Source organism: Cheilinus undulatus, linkage group 8, assembly GCF_018320785.1.
Source record: "Cheilinus undulatus linkage group 8, ASM1832078v1, whole genome shotgun sequence".
Classification (NCBI taxonomy): Eukaryota; Metazoa; Chordata; class Actinopteri; order Labriformes; family Labridae; genus Cheilinus; species Cheilinus undulatus.
In genome coordinates this window covers 43,461,530-43,482,285 of record NC_054872.1, presented here as the reverse complement: position 1 = coordinate 43,482,285, position 20,756 = coordinate 43,461,530, and the positions used below count along the sequence as shown (strand labels likewise).

Here is a 20,756-nt window from a genome sequence, read left to right as displayed (position 1 = left end):
TACTTAACTGATGTGGTTCACTCATGTCAGCTCTCACTAATGTTACTTCCAGCTGCCTACTGCAGCTCTTTTCAGCCCAAAGTCTCTGAAGATGTCACTTTACAGCAGAAAGACAAACGCTGCAGGAGTTTACAAGCCTGCTGTTCTCTTCAGGAGTTAGTAGAGATTAAGAGCAGAGTGAAAAAGAAAGTTGTTTTGTTAGGTGTTAAAACATCCTCGTCCAATTATTGCTCATGAAGATTATTTGGATCTGCTCTTTCTGGGTGTCACTGGTTAGCCGTTCAGGACAAATCAGCAAATATTGGAGAAGTTCCTGCAGCAGTTTTAGCAAGTTTATCTGAAAACAGAGCAATAAAGGTTAACCAAAAGATATGATATCATCATAACCAAGCCATTCTCTGATACACCAAAATGCAGGGGGGCCTATGGAGCCCAGTTGCTTCAAAAGTGCCCTCTTGAATGTCCCCATGTTAGATACACATAATAAAGTGCATGTTTTGGTGCCTTCTATATGGACAAAATTTGATAAAGTGCCCCTTTTTGGTGCCGTTTAAGTGGACACAACTTGACAAAGTGCCTCAAGGGCCCTCTTAGAGAACAAATTTGGCAAAGTGCCCTCTTTGGTTCCCTCTAAGTGGACAAAATTTGACAAATCGGCTATTAAGTGCCCTCCAATATCAACAAAATGTGACAAAGTGCCCTCTTTGGTTCCCTATTAGTGGACAAAATGTGACAGGGTGCGCTCTTAAGTGCTTCCTTAAGTAAATAATATGTGAATGTGTCTCTAGGTTCCCTTTTAAATGTCAGAGTCAGCCATTTCTGTTGTCAGTGTGTGTGCTGCAGGTAAAAGGCTGCATTTATCAGCTCAGGCCATTCAGAAACACACAAGATAGGATCGAGAAAGGGAGGGGAGATTTTCCACTTTTTTGAAGAGTAATTTATTTAACCCAGCTTGATAAAACAAAGATGTGTAAACAACTTGCCCTCATGGGGTCTAATCTATTAATGGCTTGAGGGCAATGATGTATCTATAATGTAACTCACACTGATAACTGACACAACTTAGTTTCCTGTGCAGTTTTTGGGCACTGGGCAAGGGCTTGTGTCAACCCTAACTCCTCACCCAGACAGTACCCAAGACCATGCTTACTCACCACATCCACACCATACTCTCCCCTAAAGGTGTGCACAAAATTGCATTTTTTTGTATGAAATACAGAAATAAAAATTCACTGTGCATTTTCATTGCTGCAGTCATGCAGTTTCCTTATATATTCCCCCAGAAATGTCAGTAAATTCAGGTAAATTACAGCTTATCCTGTGCTAAGGCACCACACCAGGTAATACTAATCCTGTGTGAATAGGGCATTTAGCCACATTTGCTAAAGCTAACGTTACTGAAGCTAACTTAGCATTAGATAACAGAGCTATGTATCCAACGTAGCAACACAGCTAAAGCTAAGCTCACAAAGCAGCTACATAAGAAACCTATCTATGTTATCCATGTAGCTAAGTTAACTCTGGCTTTAGTAATTCATAATTGAGCTATGTAGTTAATGTAGCTGAAGTTACAATCACAAAGCAGCTATGTAAGCTACAGTATGTAGATGAGTTATCAATATAGCTAAATCATCTTTAGCTATATTTGCTAAAGCTCATGTTGCTAAAGGTAACTTAGCTATGGATAACGTAACTACAGAGTTATGTAACTATGTAGCTAATGTAGCTTAACTCACGCTAACAAAGCAGCTATGCAAGCTATGTAGATGTTACCTCTATAGCTATATTACATAGCTTGATAAAGCTCACGTTGCTAAAGATAACTAAGCTACTCTGTCTTTTGTAGTAACATCAAGTAGGCAGCATAGCTTTGCTAGCTTTTGCTAACGCTAACAAAGCTAAAGTCAGCCAGCTTTCGAGTAACTTCTTAATAAGTTACTTTTTAATCCCTGTTATATTTAATAAATGTTTCTTGGTCTGTAATGTTTGCAGTGTGGTTATTTCATGAATGTAATTGTCAGACTTTGTTTTTGAGTAAAGTTTAATTTAAAAAGTCATCCAAAACAGGAAATGTTGTTCTGGCAAATTACAGCACATCCTTTCTGACATATACGGTGTCTGGGGTGAAGGGTCTGTAAGAGTGGCTGTCAGTGATGTCTGGTCTGCAGCCAGACCCCTCTCAACAAAGGGGCAGTTAGGGGCATGGCTTACTTTACTATATGAAGTCTTTAGGCCCACCTCAGATCTCATATCTGCCTGTTGCAAGGATGACCAAAAGCTTGTTTGAGAAAGCATTACCAATGTGGTGACTGCAGGCATTGGCATTCAAAAATCTAGGTTTAATACAGTCTAAGAGCCCCTAAGAACTCTAAGCATGCTGGATATTAAACTGTTTGGTCTCAACTCTTCATGCATCTCCTCTCATACATGACTTGGTCTCTGATCCTAAAATAATCACATTAGCTACTTCAAGAGACAAACCACTAATCTCTAATTTTTAATCCAGCAGCCTGCAGAACTTGACTAAATGTACTTGTCCCATTTCTGTTTTTTCAAGTACTGAAACTCATTTTATTTTTGTACCAGACGTAATTTCTTCCTGTCTCCAGTGGCACAGCAGCAGTTTCCTCAACTTCTTCTCATCTGAAAGAAAATAAAACACTCTGTCTCTAAGACGCTGCACACCATATGAACACGTCAGCTGCTAATTGAGCCATTACTATTAGCAGAAACAAACAATTCTCTAATGATGATAGGCCGAGGCAATATCATTGAACCGGAGACGGCAGATCGGAGCAGCAGGATCAGAAATCAGTAGCAGCGGGGAGATAATATATGCCGGGCTATTTTCACCCTCATGCAAATGCGGTGGAGCCATTTCTCCCAGAGGCGGAGCACGGCGCGCGTGTGTGCAGAGCCCTGGCGCTTCAATCTTTCAGCTTATTAATTTCATATTTACTCATTTATTTTTAAATGTGTTGAGTGATGGAAATGCGGCAGGCTGCAGCTCAGAGGTGCTTACATGGCAGATGGGTTTAAAAGGGGAAGTGAGCCGGTGTCACAGGCAGGATTTGACATTCAAAGTTGAGGGATCTTTCTTCTTTTATTATTCATGGAAAGCAAGAATTATCCATGGAAAGTTGACATGGCGTCTTACTGTGCTGCTTATTCAATAGAAAAGCTACACTTGATCAGTTCTGTGCTGTAATGCTAAAAGGAGTCTCTGTGACAGGGTAAAATATTTCCTATGTATGTCTTTTTCCAAATTTCTACAGCTGTTTCACAGAAAGCCTTTACCTGTCATATATTTACTCATTTCATGTAGGACAGGCTCACAAACACAGGGTTAATACAACCCAGAAGAACAAGAGATCATGTGGTAGCTCATGTTTATTTACATATGGTTTACCAGGACCATTCTATAGGTAAGTAAATGCTGCACAGGACAGCAAAAGTAGGGGTTTGTGCATGGATGTAAAGAATGATTGTTGTTACTGGGCATAAAGTTATAAGGTCTAAGCCAGAATCCCAATCTAAGGTTGGAAATTCATCTACATTCATGTGCATAAGTTCTAGGCATGTAGTGCACCAATGATTCATCACAGGGCCGGATGTGCCACTTCCCCTGTCACTTGGCAGCCAAGGTCAGGCTCGACGGCATTAGTTTTGTCTGGGCCTTTTCACTCCTGGTGATACACCCAGTGGATACCAGTGGTTTTTTTTAGACCCGTAGGACATCCACAGCATGACCAGGGGCTCATACCAACCGTGCTACCCAGGACGGTTCCCTTGGGTGGGCTTACTCACTTCATCCATCTCTTACCCCACTCTAAAGGTGTGGACTTTATTTTTGTAACAGATTATTTTCCCATGCTCCTGGTAACATGCAAGGACATCCAGAGCATTGCCAGGGTTTTATCAATCCTCCACCATCTGGCAGGCTTATTTGCCATTACACACCTTTATTCAACCTCCATTCCTGGCCCAAATATGCCTAAAAGTTCTGCACAGTCCAAACATGCGCTAAGCACAGGCTGCCAGAGGTTTTTGTGTTGGTACACAAATGTCATGTAAAGTTTGTGTTTTTCTTGTGTGGGGACAGGGAAAACAGAGTTATAGGCTTGTAACATTATACCATGTACTGGTTTAACCTCTATTTGGAGTGGTTTGGGGCATTATCACCTTTGTTGCCATTGCAACAGCTGACGCAGAATTTTTGCATGTTAATGTTGCTAACAGGACTTTTGACATGCTTACACATACACACAGAGTATCTCACAATAGAGGTCACTGTTCCGCTCCACAGGCAAAAACTCTGCCTTATTTTGGACAAGACCTGGTCTGATGAAGTGGGACAACTATGGAACTGAAATGGTCATTGCAGGGTAATGATGGGAAATTTTTCAAAGATGATGTCACTGTTTGAGAGAGCTGCTTTGCCCCATTGTAGAGCTAACCACACTGGATGACACTCGATGCTCTTTGTAGTGTGGAACGATGCTTTTTCATGTGGATGAAGGTGTTTCTTGAAACAGAACATGTTTGGACTGGAATATTTTTGACAGTGGAGGAGTAAACTAAACTTTTAAAAACACTTGTTTATATACAGACCAGGCCTTCAACTGTATACACTGACATAGTCAGTCTTGTCATCCATTGGTTTGTGGGGAGGCATTTTAAAGCCAAATGGTGCCAGTCACTATATTTTCTTTAGGAGTCAGTGTAACATGGCCAGACATCTGACATCGTCATTTGGATGACATGACAGTCATCCAAATATAAAGCTTTCACACACCACATTACACTTACGACACTGACATGACATACAGTCTCTCTTTCTTTATTTAGCTCCCTGTCAGCAAGATGAAAGCAATTAAATCCACAAACACAGTTTCAGCACTCAGCAAACCCAAACCTGGCAGAACATTAACTTAAAAGCAGGTCATGCCTACCCATTCACACCCATTCATTCACTGATGGCAGAGGTTGCTATGGAAAATTGGCCATCAGTATTAACTAATCAAATTAGTATGCCTCAATACCCATTTACACACCACTGATGAAGCAGTTGGAGTAAACTGGTGTTAAGTGTCTTGCCCAAGGACACATGTGACCGCATGAGCTGGGAATCGAACCCACAACCTTCCAACTGTGAGACAACCGACTCTATCTACCTACTCTACCCCGTGACCCCACGAAACCACTATCTGGCCATGCTAAAATCTGATTGGGGCTCAGGGATCCTATAATAGCATCATTACAACTTCATCACAAAAAAAGAGCAGAACAGGCATGAAGGAGAACAGAAAAACACTGATGAAGTCAGAGCTAGAGTAGAGGAGGAGCTGGGGTGGAGGAGGGGTTGTAAAAAGCAGCTTGCAGAAGGAGCAGCAAAGCATGGGCAGGCTTTAGATAATGCAGAATGAGTGAGATTTGCCAGCAACATACCTAGAGTCCATCAGCTTGCTGTCAGTTGACGAGGATTTTCGTCAGATCAGCTGATCTCAATTATATGGCAGCGTTTGACTCCATGCTCGATTTAATGTAACATGTAAGAGGCTATTTTGTAAAGATGTGGTTTTGGTGTGCCTTGAAATTTTGGCTTGATCTTTGGCCTGTCTTGGGCAAAATAGATTGAAAACCACTGGCATACGGTATATATTCAACCTCTCTCCTCTCTCTATGAATGCAACAATGCAGTTAACTCATGGTTCAATACATGCCTTAGTTTTCCTCAGTTTTAGTTCTGTCCAAATGGCCCGGTGAGTTTGCACAAGGCTTTGGGATAACATTATAACATTAAGTTGCTGATTGTTGTCTGCTATCGATACTTTAAAGCAGACTATGAAAGAGAAAGTGGAACAAGTATTTTTAGCATGGGGGTATACACATGCAAAATAACCTGTCCTATAATAATTAGCATCATTGTGCAATGTTTCTGCATCTATTTAACCTTAAAACTTGTGAATCTGTTTCTGACTTGGCTTAACTTTTTGTCTCACTGGTTCTAGAGGTAATGCTTTTCCATCATTGCAGCCCCATTGTTGTTCTTAAAGCTAGTATTTTGATGCAGTTGTCTCAGCTCTAACTATTAAGCAGAAACATTTTTTAGGTTCAATAGTTGGTTGGAGACGCTCTACAGTCTCATGTCGAAAACTTTTAAATGCTTGGCATTAAGCGGGGGGCAGAGGTGACCTGCCCTGCAATCTTGCAGCTGTTAAAACAGAAGGTGATAAGAGCCCTTAATTAATCAAACACTGACATATCTTTATGCTCTGGATATCACCATGTGAGAAGCAGAGCAGCTCCAGCTCCCTCTGATATCACGGCCATAATAATACTGGAAGGTTCTGTTTACATAGTGGTCATGTTCTTGATTAAACTTTGTTTTCGGTGAAAGTTTGGAGTGACACACACGGCTGTTGAGTTTCTCATAAACCATTCATGTGAGTCATCCGCATGTTTGTGTCAGCTCCTGGGGGGTTGTTAGGTTGCTCACCTCCTTTCCTTACTTTTTCTCCTTGTTTTCTTTCCAGTCCTTGTTTGTGTTCCCCCCTTTGCTTTCTCATTCAACTGTTTGTGTTATTTTCTTATCCTCAGTGTGTATTTAATGAGGTTTTGGATTTTATCCAGACAGGAGACACTCATAATGAAGGCATCTGCTGACTCTAGTGATGTGTCAGTTAAATATGTGTGGTCGTATGTGTGCAGAAGGTCAGCTGGAGAGAAATGAATGGTGTGTTTATTATTTATTCTGCTCCTCAGATGAACTCTCTCATGCATGCATATTCAGACGGCATGTTTACATCTTCACTCTGTGCTCTCCTCACACTCTCTGTCTTTGAACACACACCACCTGCTCTCTTTTCAACGCTTTCCTTACATGATAACAGCAACGTTTTAATTCCCTCAATACCGTAGACTTATTTTTCTGCAGCATCCTCATCGTCTTTAGAAGTTTATTCAAACACGTCTTACCTATATTATGCTTTTAGATTGATAATTTCATGGGCTGCATGATGCTGCAGTATTAAGCTGTGCATCACAGTGAGAAGTTTCCTGGTTCAAATCCCTGCCAGACAAGGCCTTTCTGTGTGGAGGTCCTATTTTCTTCAGCTTGTTAAGTTAACTGGTGACTCCAGTGAAATGTCCATACACAGCAAAATCTGTGTAGTCAATCAGTGCCACAGGGGGTCGGCATGCCAAGTCTGACGCTTCCCTGCCATCCAGTGCATACTTCACCCGTCCACCATGCTCATCCTTGCAGGTGGTGCATCCACAGGGGGTCAGCTACATGTTACTTCTTCGTGTTGGACCTGATGGGCCCCATGGAGAGAAGCCTGGCCTCCAGACACTCGCCTTCGAGCCGCCCCCCCAGGTCTGACTCCAGGGGGGGTGCTTGGTTTCCCATGTCCGGGCGAGGTTTCCAAGCTGGGATTTGCTGTTTCATGATGGGGATTTGAATCATCACACTACCATGTTTGACTGTTGGGATGATGTTGTCTTTATGAAATGCTGTGTTCATTTTATGCCTGATGTATAGGATGCACACCTTCCAGAAAGTTCTGGTTTTTGTCTTGTCAGTCCAAAATTTTCCCCAAAATCTTGGGAATCATCAAGATGTTTTTGCTAAAGCGAGACAAGCCTTTGTGTTGTCTCTGTTCAGCTGTGGTTTTGGCCTTGGAACCATTCTTTGGAACCAGTCTGTTTCTTATTATTGAGTCATGATCACTCACCTTAGCTGAGTCAAGTAAGGCCTGCAGGTCTTTAGATTTTCTGGGTTCTTTTGTGACCTCCTGAATGAGTCATCAATGTGCACTTGAGGTCATTCTGGCAGTCAGGCCACTCCTGAGAAGGTTCACCTCTGTTCCAGATTTTCTCCATTTGTGGAGAATGGCTCTCACTGTGGTTTGCTGGAGTCCCAAAGCCTTAGAAACGGCTTTGTAACCCTTTGTAGACCGATGGCTGTCAATGACTTTGATTCTCATCTGTTATTGTGTTTCTTTAGATGGTGGCATGATGTGCTTTTGGAGATCTTTCAGCGTACTTCACTTTGTTCTTTTTAAGGGATTTCTTGATTCAACAGGTCTGGCAGTAATCAGGCCTGGGTGTGGCAACTGAAATTGAACTCAGCTTTCCAAAAGATGTGGTTCAGTCAGGGACACTCTCATAATACATTTTACTATTTTATTGTAAAATGGATATACAATTTTACTTTGTGGAGCAGGCTCTGCTGAAAAAGATGCTCCCTGGGTTAGTCATGCAGCATTCCTTCACTTCCCAGGGAGCGCATAAGTGGAAACCCCCATATGGATGGATACATTAATGACAATGCTACTGAATACAATAAAATTAGTTCCAAAACAGTTCATCCAAAGTAGCATTAATCTGAATATGAGGGTTCAACAAGCTTTATGCTATAAAGGAGGAGGCTGGGGTGGAGGAGGTTAAGCTTTTACAATAGCAGCACCAGCAGCAAAGTGGTGCATCAGCATTAATGGAAGCAGGGATTAGTGAGACATGCCATATACAAATTCACCTCTGTGTTGAGCGAAAGGGGTGCGATTGGTTGTGGGAGCTGGGTGGTGATAATTAGGATCAGCTGGCCGTAAGCTGATCACGGCTGGGCGTATGACTGCCGCGTCCTGCATGGAGTAACACTGAGCTTCATTTAATCAGAGTGAATCACAATTTAACAGGGAGGCAATTATTTTTCACCTTGATAAATGAAATAATCATGACTCAGGTGATATTGAAGGGTGACAACAGCATGCTGATATGCCAAAAAGTATTTGATCCATATTATTGGGTGCTGCTTATTTTAACAGCACTTGTATTTAGATGCAATGTTAAGGGATCACTTGGTTTTGACATAACTGAAAACTTTTGATCCTCTTTGAAGACAAAACTTTTCCACCCCTGATGTGTAATCCAGCATGAGCGGTGGGAAACCGATCACGCATCCTTCCATTAGCCTGAAGACACGACTATCACTCCCCTTTCATACATTCATACGTACACCCCCCCAGTTTGATTTCCGTCTCTGTGTTTAATAGCAGTGTCTGTTTGACGGCTCGGCTGCTAACACAATTTTCCAGAAAACCAATTTGTTTCTTGTCAGCCAGACACCCCCCCTTTTTTTCTCATTATTTGTCACGAAGCGATTTGTTCCTGCGAGTTTAGGGCTCTTCTGTGTTGATATGTGCGAGATTTTTCTTCCAGGGTAAACAAAAAGATGGAACGAAGTAATTGGCTGCCAGTTTGCCATGTAAGGTTCCCGAGATTGCCTGTTTGATCAAGCAGCGACTCCTTCAAAGGCCTAAACATTCACCGTATCAAACATCAGCGCTGACTCTTAGACACAGCAGTTATATGGCAGTTAATTTGCTCTCATCTACGCAAACAAAGAGATTCTCCTTGAGTAACATGATTTTGGGGCAAAGTAAGCGTAGTAAACATCCTTGCATGTGCATGAGAATCACCACTGGGCACCTCTTTGCTCTGGAGACAGATCCATAAATAAAATTTGGTCTGATAAAAAATGTAGGGTCTGTGTATTTAGAGGCCTCTGGATGTGATTATTAGCAGCTCACACAGCGATTAAAGCCAACTTAAGAAGTCGCCAGTGGCTGTGTTCCCGCCGCCTAATTGAAACCATTCCTTATTTACTCATCTCAACTAAGGGGATCAGAGAGCAAGCAAAGACGGTTTCATTTTCCACTTAATATCCACCGTCCCATGAATCATGTGCACACGCACCACCATCCCTCTGGGGGGAAAAGGACCGGGTGTTCATGTTGCGACCAAGATGAAGAAGGAAGGAAGGAGAGAAAAAACAAAATCAGAGATAGCAGACGGATTAATTCCCTCTCTGAAGGCAGCCAACGGTGCAGGAAAACAGGGAGAAAGGAGGGAGGAGAAGCAGAGGGGAGGGGTAGAAGAATATGTTTCACTGGTTTGCGATGGCGGCCTATTTCTTTGTGTTAATTCCTCCACGCCTTTTAACTTCTAAAGCTCCTGCATTGTGGCTCACTAGGACAGAGTGTGATTGAGAAATTTGGGGTATTTTTAGCCAAAGCACTCACTTGCCTTCAGGGGACAGCATATGATTTCTTCTTTCTTTCCTTCTTCTTCCTCTTCTGCTTCTTTCGTGGTTTCACAATGAACCTCTGGATTTGTGCCCGCGAGGAAGAGTTGGGATCTGAACTGAATCAGCTCTTCAGCTACATCACAGGAGCTGCCTCCTGATTGGGGCTCGCAGGCTTGTTCCAGAAATCCTTTTTTGTTCCTCCTCTGTTGCAGTCTTCACGATGGAGTGTGGCATGCTAAAAGCGCGACACATCATTGTGCTGCAGCCTGAACCAAATGGTTAGAAAGTGTCACACATCACAGCTTTAGATGCATTTATCTGCAGGGGGAAGTGTGACATGTCAATGTATTATGGGGGAGAAATGACAGATTCAATGCAAAAGGATTATTTTAATCTTATTCTTGGGAGGCTATAGCTCTAATCAATTACTGGTATTGAAGAGATGCAAAACAGATTAGAGATACAATAGGAAGCTTCTTTTTTTAAACTGACATTTGAAGCAAAGTGTTGCACAATTGGGCACGTAGAGGGACTTTTGTGCATGCAGCAGTTAAATGGTACTTTTATACCTCTGCACTGGAGATGGCAGAGGCAGAGGCCATCATGTTTTCAAGCTGTCTGTCCATTTGTTACATGGATAAATATGTCCATCTATCCGGGCCATTCCTGTGAGAACACATTAGCAATTTGTCTTCAAACATTGCACACAGATAAAAGGATTTGATTTATGCATCAAAGGTAAAAGGTCATTGGGCTTCATGCTCATCCCTTGATTCCTCTGCCATTTTTATAGTACTGGGGAAAAGTGTTAGGCATGTTTAGGCTGCAGGCATACATGTGGCAAATAAGCTGCCTGAGGGCACCAACAGGTGGGAGAGAGGATTGACACCCCGGTATTGCTCTGGATGTCTTTGCATATTACCAGGCACATGGGAAAATAATCTGTTAAAATTAACAAAGTCAACACCTCTAGGGCAGCATAAGGGGTGGATTTGGTGAGTAAGCATGGCCTAGGGCATTAATTCCCAACCTGGGGTCCAGGATCTCCCAAGGGGGGTGCCAAAGATCTTAGGGGAGGTGCAAGGCTTTGTCTGCTCTGAGGCTGCAAAAATTAGAATTGCAAATATTGACTGAAACCACGATAAATTACCTTATACAAAAGTCTTTTGATAAGGAAAGCATACATAGGCCTTTTTAGGGTTTTATCAGTGAAACAATTAAATTCCTTGTTGATTTTTGGTTGCAGTGTATCAATTTGTCCTCTCCTTTGTGTCCTTGGGGGGCTCTGCTTATCCTAGGTACATGTAGGGGGGGGGGCTCAAAGTAAAAATGGTTGGGAAACACTGGCTTAGGGCACATGGGAAGGGTTGCCACATGACCCTTCCCATGCTATGGATGTCCAAAGAGCCTAAAAACCCAGAGCCCAGTCTCGGGGCAAATTATTAGGATGAAAAGGCCATCACAAAAGAGATGCCATCGAGCTTGACCTTAGCTGCCAAGCAACATACATGTGTGTCAACATGTCAACTTGACTCTGGCCCCCCATTCTCCTCTAGAGCCATGAATTAACCTTAAAGGTTAACTGACTTGATTTTGGAAATCATACGTCAAAGGTCAAAGTCCTGGGAAATCATTTTCATCGCTTACTTTCCAGACCAATCTTGTGAAAAAAATTTCTTGAGCATACATTGAAGTTCATTCAGAGTTTATACAAATGTCTCTGATTAACTGAAGGATCAACTGTTAGGATTGTGGAGGTCAGAGGTCAAGGTAATTGAACCTCATGTTCATCTCTTGCTGGTGAAATGATTTTTGACAGATTTTCTTTGAACTTGGCATAATTGTTAGCTATGACTTAAGAATAAATAAGTAGATTTTGGAGGTCAAAAGCCAGGGCCACCGGGCCTTACGTTCCTCCAAACTTTGCACAGACGTCCTAGTTGGATTTTGGAAGAGGTCAGGGTAGTTAGACTTGGGGTCATCCATTGCCTAAAACAATTCTATGCATCACACTACCACTGAAAATACTACAGCCCCTCTTCTTGGCTCAAGAGATATTCCTTTATTAGTCCCACAAGGGGAACTTCGAAAATTCCAAGACTGTACTTTCACTCATGGGCGTAGCACGGGGGGGAAGGGTACTGATTACTCAGGCCCACAGTAGGGAGGGGCCCTTGAGAAGTCTGCAATCAATGAAAAGCTTTTTTTTTTCTTTGAAATACATGCCATTATTGACACAAAAGTGACAAAATGAATCAGTCAATCAACGGACTGAAATGTGTATCAAATAGAATAAAATACAATAATGGGGGGGGGGTCCTGTTCCTCCCTTGAAAATATCCCAATGGTGTAGTCCAGCCCTGCCAAATAATGCAAGTGAATTTCATTTAACAAGAGTAAAAATATTGCTCATAAATGGGAAAATTATGGTTCAAAAATACTTAAAAATGCATAATTTGTAAAAATGACGCCACATTTATTTCTTTGCTAGCCAGTAAGGGGGGCCCTGTGTAATTTTCTTTCTGGGGGTCAAAAATCCCTAGCTACACCCCTGCTTTCACTGTATAGCAATTAGAAACCTTATGGAGATGTACAACTACAAGATATTGGTGCTATTTTCTTCCTGTCTCTTGATCAAAATTTTAAAAAAGTACTTATGCTTGGTATCTGGATCCCGTAAATGATGATTGCCACACACGTTCACCCTCATCGATGCAGGAATCATTCAACTTCACTTAAAAACAGACTAACAGTACTCTGTTCTCTAATAATTTACATTCTAACAGGCCACAGGTGGTTACACTGCTGACTTCATTAGGAGCTAAATGAAGCGTTCCTTATGCAGGCATTTAACATGCAAACACTGATATAAATCACACAACCAACTGTCCATGACTCACCTTCATGATAAAATTGTGTTGCTGCTTATTCATTCATTACCTTTGCTCCTGAGGAAATAGGGAATTCCAAACGTATCAGCAAAAACACTGGAACTAAATCAGACCCAAAATACCCAAGCTGTCCAAAGTCCCCATTAAAAGTTTACATAATGAAGCTACAAAGAATAAGTTATTGCTAATGTTCCTCAGCATATTTCTAATGTTCAACAACATTTCTAAAATTACATCTAAACATGAGACCGCCAACAAGCTGCACAAACAGCCGTAAAACTGTGTGCATATCCAGTCGTCTTTATCTAGATCTGTAGCGTCTTATTGCATACTTAATGAAAGGGATTGAAGCTTCTTTGGTAACAATAAGGAATGAAATATAAAGCCAAGAACTTTAACGTGCAAACTCCACTTTCTGTGTTTGTGCAAAGAAAGCAGAAGAGCCGACAATAGACGTAATAAGCATGATTATGAGCAGTTATATTCATCTGCCAGCATTATAATAAGAGCACATCCACAACTCTTTCACAGCAAAATTGTCAGTGAAAGTCTTTGTTTGCAGGCCAGACGTATTAAATGACAGGGAGGTTTTTCAGACGTTTCCCACACTTTTAGCAGACATCAACATCAAACAAACAGCAGACACCCAGGATGTGTGAGAGCGTGCTGTTTGCCATCAAGAGTCTTTAATGTGAGACGAATCACTGACCTTAATTTATCCCTCCATGCACTCACGGGAGAAAACTGCCAGACTGAATTGTGCATGAGTATCAACACACAGCATGTTTCACAGCTCAGAACTGTGATTATATGTATTTATAAAGAAGAAGAATAGACTCGTCAGATAGGTCAGACAGTGGAGTTTGGGCTGAATACATTGAGCTTCTGCAGACTTTGGAGGCACATCTTACAACAGTTATCATACAGATGCAGTGCAAAGTCAGGCCAACAACAACAACAATGCTAGCTCCTACTGCTGCTGCTACTAAAGATGATAATGCTATCTGAGCATGCACACGAAAGTCAGTCTTCCAGTCCTTGGTTCTTCTAGTCTTTATATACTCTTGTTAGGCCTGGAGGTTGACTGATGGCAAAGGCACCAACTGGACTCTTTGGCACATCTTTGGGTATCGTTGGCTAGACCGTGTGTCTAATTCTGGCATGCTCAGGAGAGCAAAGATGGTAGGAGTCAGCTGCCTGATACAGGAATGGCAGCTGTGCTTTTACGGGGACCTGGTGCGCCCTCCCGAGCCTGATCCATCTCACCACATTTTGAGTGCCCAGGACCCGGTGAGAGGGGGCAGGTTGGAGTGGAGAGATGGCGCATAGGCTTGTGTGGGCCTGGAGGATGTTCATCAGGAGGCTAAGGGCAGTACTGGACCAAGGTTGACGCAGCAAAGTGCCGAACCTGAAATGCTCTCTGGTGGTGGTGAAAGTGTTGAAAGTGATGAAAAATGTGAAAAATGGGTTAAAGTTGCAATATAAATAAGATAAAGCTGGCAAAAAGGTCCAAAAGTGACAAATAAGAGGCCAAAAAATGGGGAAACAGGGGTAAATAGGCAGAAAAGTGACAAAAATGGGGAGAAAAGAGGTACGAATAGGTGAGAGGTGACCAAAAAAAAAAAAATAGTTTCAGGTGGTAATACCGGTCAGAAAGTGGCAAAATGGTGGCAAAAATGAGTGAAAAGTGATTAAAATTGGCATAAAGGCAGCAAAAAGTTGGGAAATAAAGGGAAAAAGGGACATGTAATGGCAAGAGGCACCTCAAATGGGCAAAAAGTGGGAAAAAAGGGAAAAATGCAATTTGCAAAAAGTAGGATATAAGAGGCAAAAACTGGTTAAAGGGGCAAACATGGGATTTCAGTGGCAAAAATTGGCAGAGAGTGGCAAAAAATGGGCTAAAAGTAGCAAATTGGATTAAAAGGGGCAAGAAAGTGTAAAAAGGGGCAAAAAATGCAAATAAGGGCAATGTAAATGTACAGACAAAAATAAAGGCTGACAATTAAGTTTAAAATTGAAGCTTACTTTAGAAGTGTGGGGAAAAAACTGAATAATGGATCATTTCTGATGTTAGAGTTTTCCTTTTTTTTAAGGTGGTCTGGGGGAGTAATTTTTCAAATTTAGACAGTAAAGAGCCACAAATCATCACACAGAGCCACATTTGGCTCAAGAGCCACACGTTGAGTACCACTGCTCTATCCTTACTAACACCGCCATAGTTAATGGTGATTTGCATTTAAAAATGACAACGTGCTATGCTACAATCAATTAAAATAAAGTGTAAAAAGAATTGCAAAGCCATCATTTATTCAGCCTGTAACAGAAAAATGTTAGCTGCTTAAAGGCTGAGAAAGAGTGGTCCGAACTGAGCTGGCCTCTGTTATATCTTCAGTTCATGTGTTGCTAGCGTTGCTCATTTTTTAGATCAAACACATAAAAAAACACCACTGGCATCGTCCCACATCTCGCTCCGCCCACACTCGCCCTCTCCCTGACCTCCCATTGAACTCCTGTGCTCTGCCTTTTCCCATGGATCCCAACCTTTCCCTCTCTATAGTCTCATTGACACTAATTAGCCAAAGTGGCATTTCCCACGTCTTGTGACAGCTCGTACATACAACCAGACCTCCTCTGCATCTCTCTCTCCCACACTCACTCCCTCCCTCCCCCCCCCCTGTTCCCTCGTTGTGCATCCAGCTCTTTGTCCTGGCGCTCTCCCATGTGCCCCAGCTGTTTGGCCTGGAGTAAATGTCGCCGTGTGCTGCGTGCTGCTAGAAACCCAGCCGTCACGCAACCGGGAGCCAAGCAGTATTTTCGATTATTGTCTCTGTAAATTTCCTTCTATGTTCTGACCTCTCTATCGCTTCTCCCTCCATCCTTCCTCTCCATCTTGCGCTCTCGCTTCCCATTTTCATATCTAATTGCTCCTCTTCCTGAACCTGAATTACTCCCCTCCCTCCCTGCCCTCATTACCATACATCCTGACAGGCTGATGTTGCCTGACAGAAGCGGTGTGTGACTTGTCGTAGCACAGCTGGTTGCTCTGTGAACCAGGCCGTCACAGGCGGCTGTCTGCTGCCGGTTTCTATCTTTCGGGAAGCGATTGGAGCCAGCAGATAGAAAGAAAATAATGCTTATAGAAAGATCTTTAAAGCTCATCCTTTACTTTTTTATTCTATAAAACAGTCAGGTCCTGGCTGATTGCGTCTCATTAATGTCACATGCCATACTTGGACAGTTCTGTCGGGCAGAGAGGGAATCAAAGTCAGCGTTAGAAAATAAAGAGCTGCAGTGATACGGAGCCTCAGCAATCAGCCCTGATTGGATTTTGATCCACTCTTATTAACTCCCAGATTGAGGGGATGGAGCGAAAAGTGTGATGCTAATTGCCAAAACAAACCGGGAACGACTGGAAAATCAGTGTTAGTATCTGAATTGCAAATCCTTATAATTTTTTTCTGCTGGATAATTTTCTTCTTTGTTGCCTCTTCATCTGTGTTATCTATCTAAAAATGTAGCTTTAGTTTAACCTCACTACAATAGAAAAAAAGCCTCATGCATTAATTAAGTGGAAGAATTTAAAAAACAGGGCTAACTACGGTGAAACAGAACATTCTTCTTTGCATAGTGTGACAGAAATAGTCCACATAAGAAGATCCACAGTGGAAAATATTCCTCAAGTGGTTTCCGTTCATCAGTTTACATTAGAGTCGCCTGAAACTCCACACAGCGGATGTTTCTTGCTTCCCTGCCCACTTAGCTGCATGAAACTGAATCTTTCTCATGATTTTTGTTTTTTCAGTAAATGTCAAACTTCAGGTGCAACCGACAGAAAAACAGAAATTCTGCAAACATTTGAAAAGGAGAAATAAAGGGCAATTATTCGCCAATGACAAGAACAAGCCGAAAGCAGGGAGGAAAGTGGCAGTGACACGAATTTGCTGGGGTTAAACCAAGAGACAGCTGTGGGTCAGTGAGGCAAATGGGGTCGAGCAGAAGGAGAGCAGCAGGTTCAGGTGTCTGGCAAATCGGAGGAAAGTGTGAGAGCATCTGGTGGACAGGTGGAAGAAAGAAAAGGTTTGAAAAGGTCCCTGAAAAAGCTGGTGTAAGAAAGGAAGAAAACATGAATACTTTTGTTGGTTTAAACCAGTGCAAACTGCAGGATTTATCTCAGATTCACAATATGTTACAACTAAATCAACAAGTTCACAAAATCCCCTGACAATCATTGTAGACAGAATCTGTGGAGCAGGTACAGCGAACTGTAGAGTGTCATTTGGTGATGTCCAGATCACTGATCTGGACTTTGCTGATGATGCTGTGATCCTTGAGGGGACTGGAGATGTCCTTGCTGAGTGAGGAAGCTGAAAGGTTGGAAATGCATGTCTCCAAGGCCAAAACAAAAACTCAAGCATTTAGGGATGCCTTAGATGCTGCTACCAAATGTGTATGTGAATGGTGAGAGCATGGAAGTTGTAGAACAGTTCACCTGCCTTGGCAGCATAATACATCAATCTGCAGTCAGCAGATTGATTGTACAGTTGAGATGACCTGCAGACTTGGACTTGGGTTCGATGAGCGTGACAGTGCGGGCCTCTCAGTATCTGAGTATGCAGACAAAAGTCAGAGTCTTTCGGTCCTTGGTCCTCCTGGTCTTACTATACTCTTGTGAGGTCTGGGCGTTGACTGGACTCCTTTGAGACAACCTTTCTTCAGTGCATTAGGGTATTGTTGGCAAGACTGTGAGTCCAAAGGCCGACTCAGAGTACACTGTATTTTTGGTCAGTCACGATGGCTCCATGTCAGTGCGACTAAAATCTTACCATCTTGGCCAACAGACTGGCCACACTACAGGAGTGATCATGTGCTGACGTCACCACTGTCTCCGCGACTGTGTGCAAGTTCACAGATCATTGGGGAGGGTCAAAGAGTGTCAATCACTCCGTCAACTATGGATTGGATCATGGATAACAATTATGGATGTATCAAGGGGAGGACAATGTGGACTGGCTCTCCTGCATAACTTAAAGTTTGCATGCAATAGCATAAATGAAATACAATAAAATGTACATATTAGTTCCCCAGAGGGAGAAAACGTAGGGATTCTTGTATATGATGATGCTAAAATAAGGAGCAAATGTTCTCCTGTTGATAGGCCTCAGGATCATGTTGTTGTCAGACTAGACGACGATGTAGGAACATTTCTGGCATGCTAGTCTTATTGAATTGTGGTCGTGGGGCATCTTGGACACGTTGTTTGTTATATTACACTATAAGACACTGTGCCATTCCCAACATGCAAAATCTTGCCCAAGGATTGGTGATGGGCTTCAACATTGCAGCCGGACCAAAATCTGACTGAATTCGTGTAGTCAGAGCCGGCCTTAACACTGATGTGCTCAGGAGAGCTAGGATGGAAGGGGCTGACTGATACTGGAATAGTAGCTGCGCTTTTACAGGCACCTGGCACACTTTTCTGGGCCTGATCCAGCTCACTGTATACTGGGCGCCCAGGACCTTTACTTGTGACTGTTCATATCACCTGGTAATAATGTCATCAAAATCAGTTGAGAAGCAGCAGGTGGATGGTTGCTATATTAGCATCATGACAGATGCCACGATCATTTCCTTGCAGACGATGGCAGGGATACTTCGGCAACTTGCTGTGAACTTTAAACCAACAGAAAAAGCTGCACTTAAATATAATGATGCATACAGTCATTGTGTTGCCTAGTGGCGTTCGCCACTTCAGGGGTTGACTCTCTTGGTTTTCATGGGTTGGCTTTTAAAACTTTTTTGGGTGGGCTTAGTTTTGTGAGGAGTTGGTAACAGAGCAGTTCAACCAGATAGCTAGGGACAATCCACTGCCATCCACTGGAAACATAGGACGGGCAATGCTGTGAGTATTTTGTATTATTGTAGAGATGTTGGACATTACATTTTATAGGATTTTGTTGAAGTATGTTTGTATAGTTTGTAGTTTTATTTCATTTTATTTCAATGGTTTAGCTTGGTGTTATGTCAAGAGTTGTGACACACTGGACAAGAACACAACAGTCATTACTCATTCATGCTGCTTGCACTAGCTGCTCATTTCAGGGCATATAAATGCTGAGCAATTTATCTAGTTTAACTTTAAATCACAATTTTAGCTTCCCTTGATCATGTCAACAAGGTTATTGTGATAAAGCAATGGTTGGGCCAAATTGGGTTTTGTTAAGGGGACTCGTCATGTCGTAAAAGTTTCAGCATTTATTGTTAAACTTTGGCCATAAAACGAATTATTTTTGTTGATTTTCTACCAATATATATTGTTATTTTTATATATTTGTTCTTTTTTACTCATTTATTTTCCTATTGCTTTTTTCAAAGGGTTGAGAGCGGCTGGATGAGTGCATGTGTTGCAGATTTTATAATCTTGATCTCATTTTAAATCAGAATAATCATTGTTGTGATTTTTGCCATAATCGATCAGCCCTATTTATTTCTATTTCTTGCATCTATTTACCCTTTTTTATTTTTAATTTTTCTCACATGCTTGTCTTCTTATTTTGTATATATTCACATATTTGTCTGAGTTGGATGAGTGGTATGTAGTTTTTTCACTTGTTTTATGCACAAAAAAAACACGAAGAAAGTTTCAGGAATTGAAGAAGTGCATTTTTGACAGTTGTGGCTGCCTCTGTCACTTAAAAATTAGAAGTACAGTTAATGCAAGTGTCATTAACAGAAACAAATGAATGGTACAGCTTGTTCAATTTAATAAGAAGAAACACAGAAAGTTCACAAAAACAGCACATTCAGTAGCATTTCAAGGTGAAGTTCAAATAAACCCACTTAAATTTATAGTGTTTTTTAGTCTCACTCTTTCTGTCTGTTGTTCTCTCTCAGGTGGGACGTCCACGCTGCGTCTCTCGTCAGTGAGGGAGCTGCCGGGTCAGCTACACGAGCTCTACCAGCAGGGCTTCGTCTTGGCGGCGGTCCACCCGTTCATCCATCCCTGTGGTCCAGAGTCCAACAGCCCTCAGCACCAGCTCTACAGGGCTATCCTGGTCCGACTCAATGACGGGTAAGAGCCACATAAGAGTGACTTTACATTTAATCCAGTGATGGGAAATACATTTATGTAAAGAAAGAAAAAAAAGCTGAATATAAATGAAAATTAAATATCCCATTTCTGCAGACAAAGGATTATAGCAACAAAAGCCTTCATGCAGATTCTTTTCCAGTGAAACAATGTCTGCTAAGTATTATTAGCTAAGTCTTTCCATTACTTTGTCTGCCCAAGCAAGATAAAGGCCATGCACAGCATAATTGTTTAAGCTGCTACTTTGGGCTAATTGTTTTTGCCTTTAACTATTATTGAAAAATGCTCAGCTGTATGAAAGAAGATCAGTCAGAACATACTACATACCTTTTTAGATCATATGCTCTCAAACATAGAGCAAGTGGAAATAAACCAGTTTTAAAGTTTCCACAATAATGAGCAAAAGTGGGAAAGATAAATGTTTTATGTGCCAAAAATGAATCTGAGAAATGTTAAAAATCTCATCTTCTTCATGGGGTCAGCATTTGTAATCATTCCAGCAGTTGTTTGCAGATTTCCATGCCCATCATGTGTTATTGTGGTGAGAATAATGAATGCAGTTCCACAAGAGTTTTGCAGTTCAGATGTTTTATGCAAGCAGCAACCTCCGCTGCTGAAAAATTAAACCAATATGGAAGCGCAAACTGCAGATTCTCAGGGATCTGGCACCAGAACGCCCATCAACACT

The 20,756-nt window shown here is 41.9% G+C and overlaps 1 protein-coding gene across 1 annotated transcript in view; it reads left to right on the top strand.

Moving 5' to 3' along the window:
• The window catches only part of LOC121513497 (raftlin-like), a 252,499-nt gene that overhangs the window by 90,107 nt on the left and 141,636 nt on the right, over positions 1-20,756 (top strand). The window contains exon 3 of the mRNA XM_041793287.1: positions 19,873-20,050. Within this exon, the coding sequence (XP_041649221.1) occupies positions 19,873-20,050 (178 nt within the window). The remainder of the gene's footprint in view (positions 1-19,872; positions 20,051-20,756) is intronic.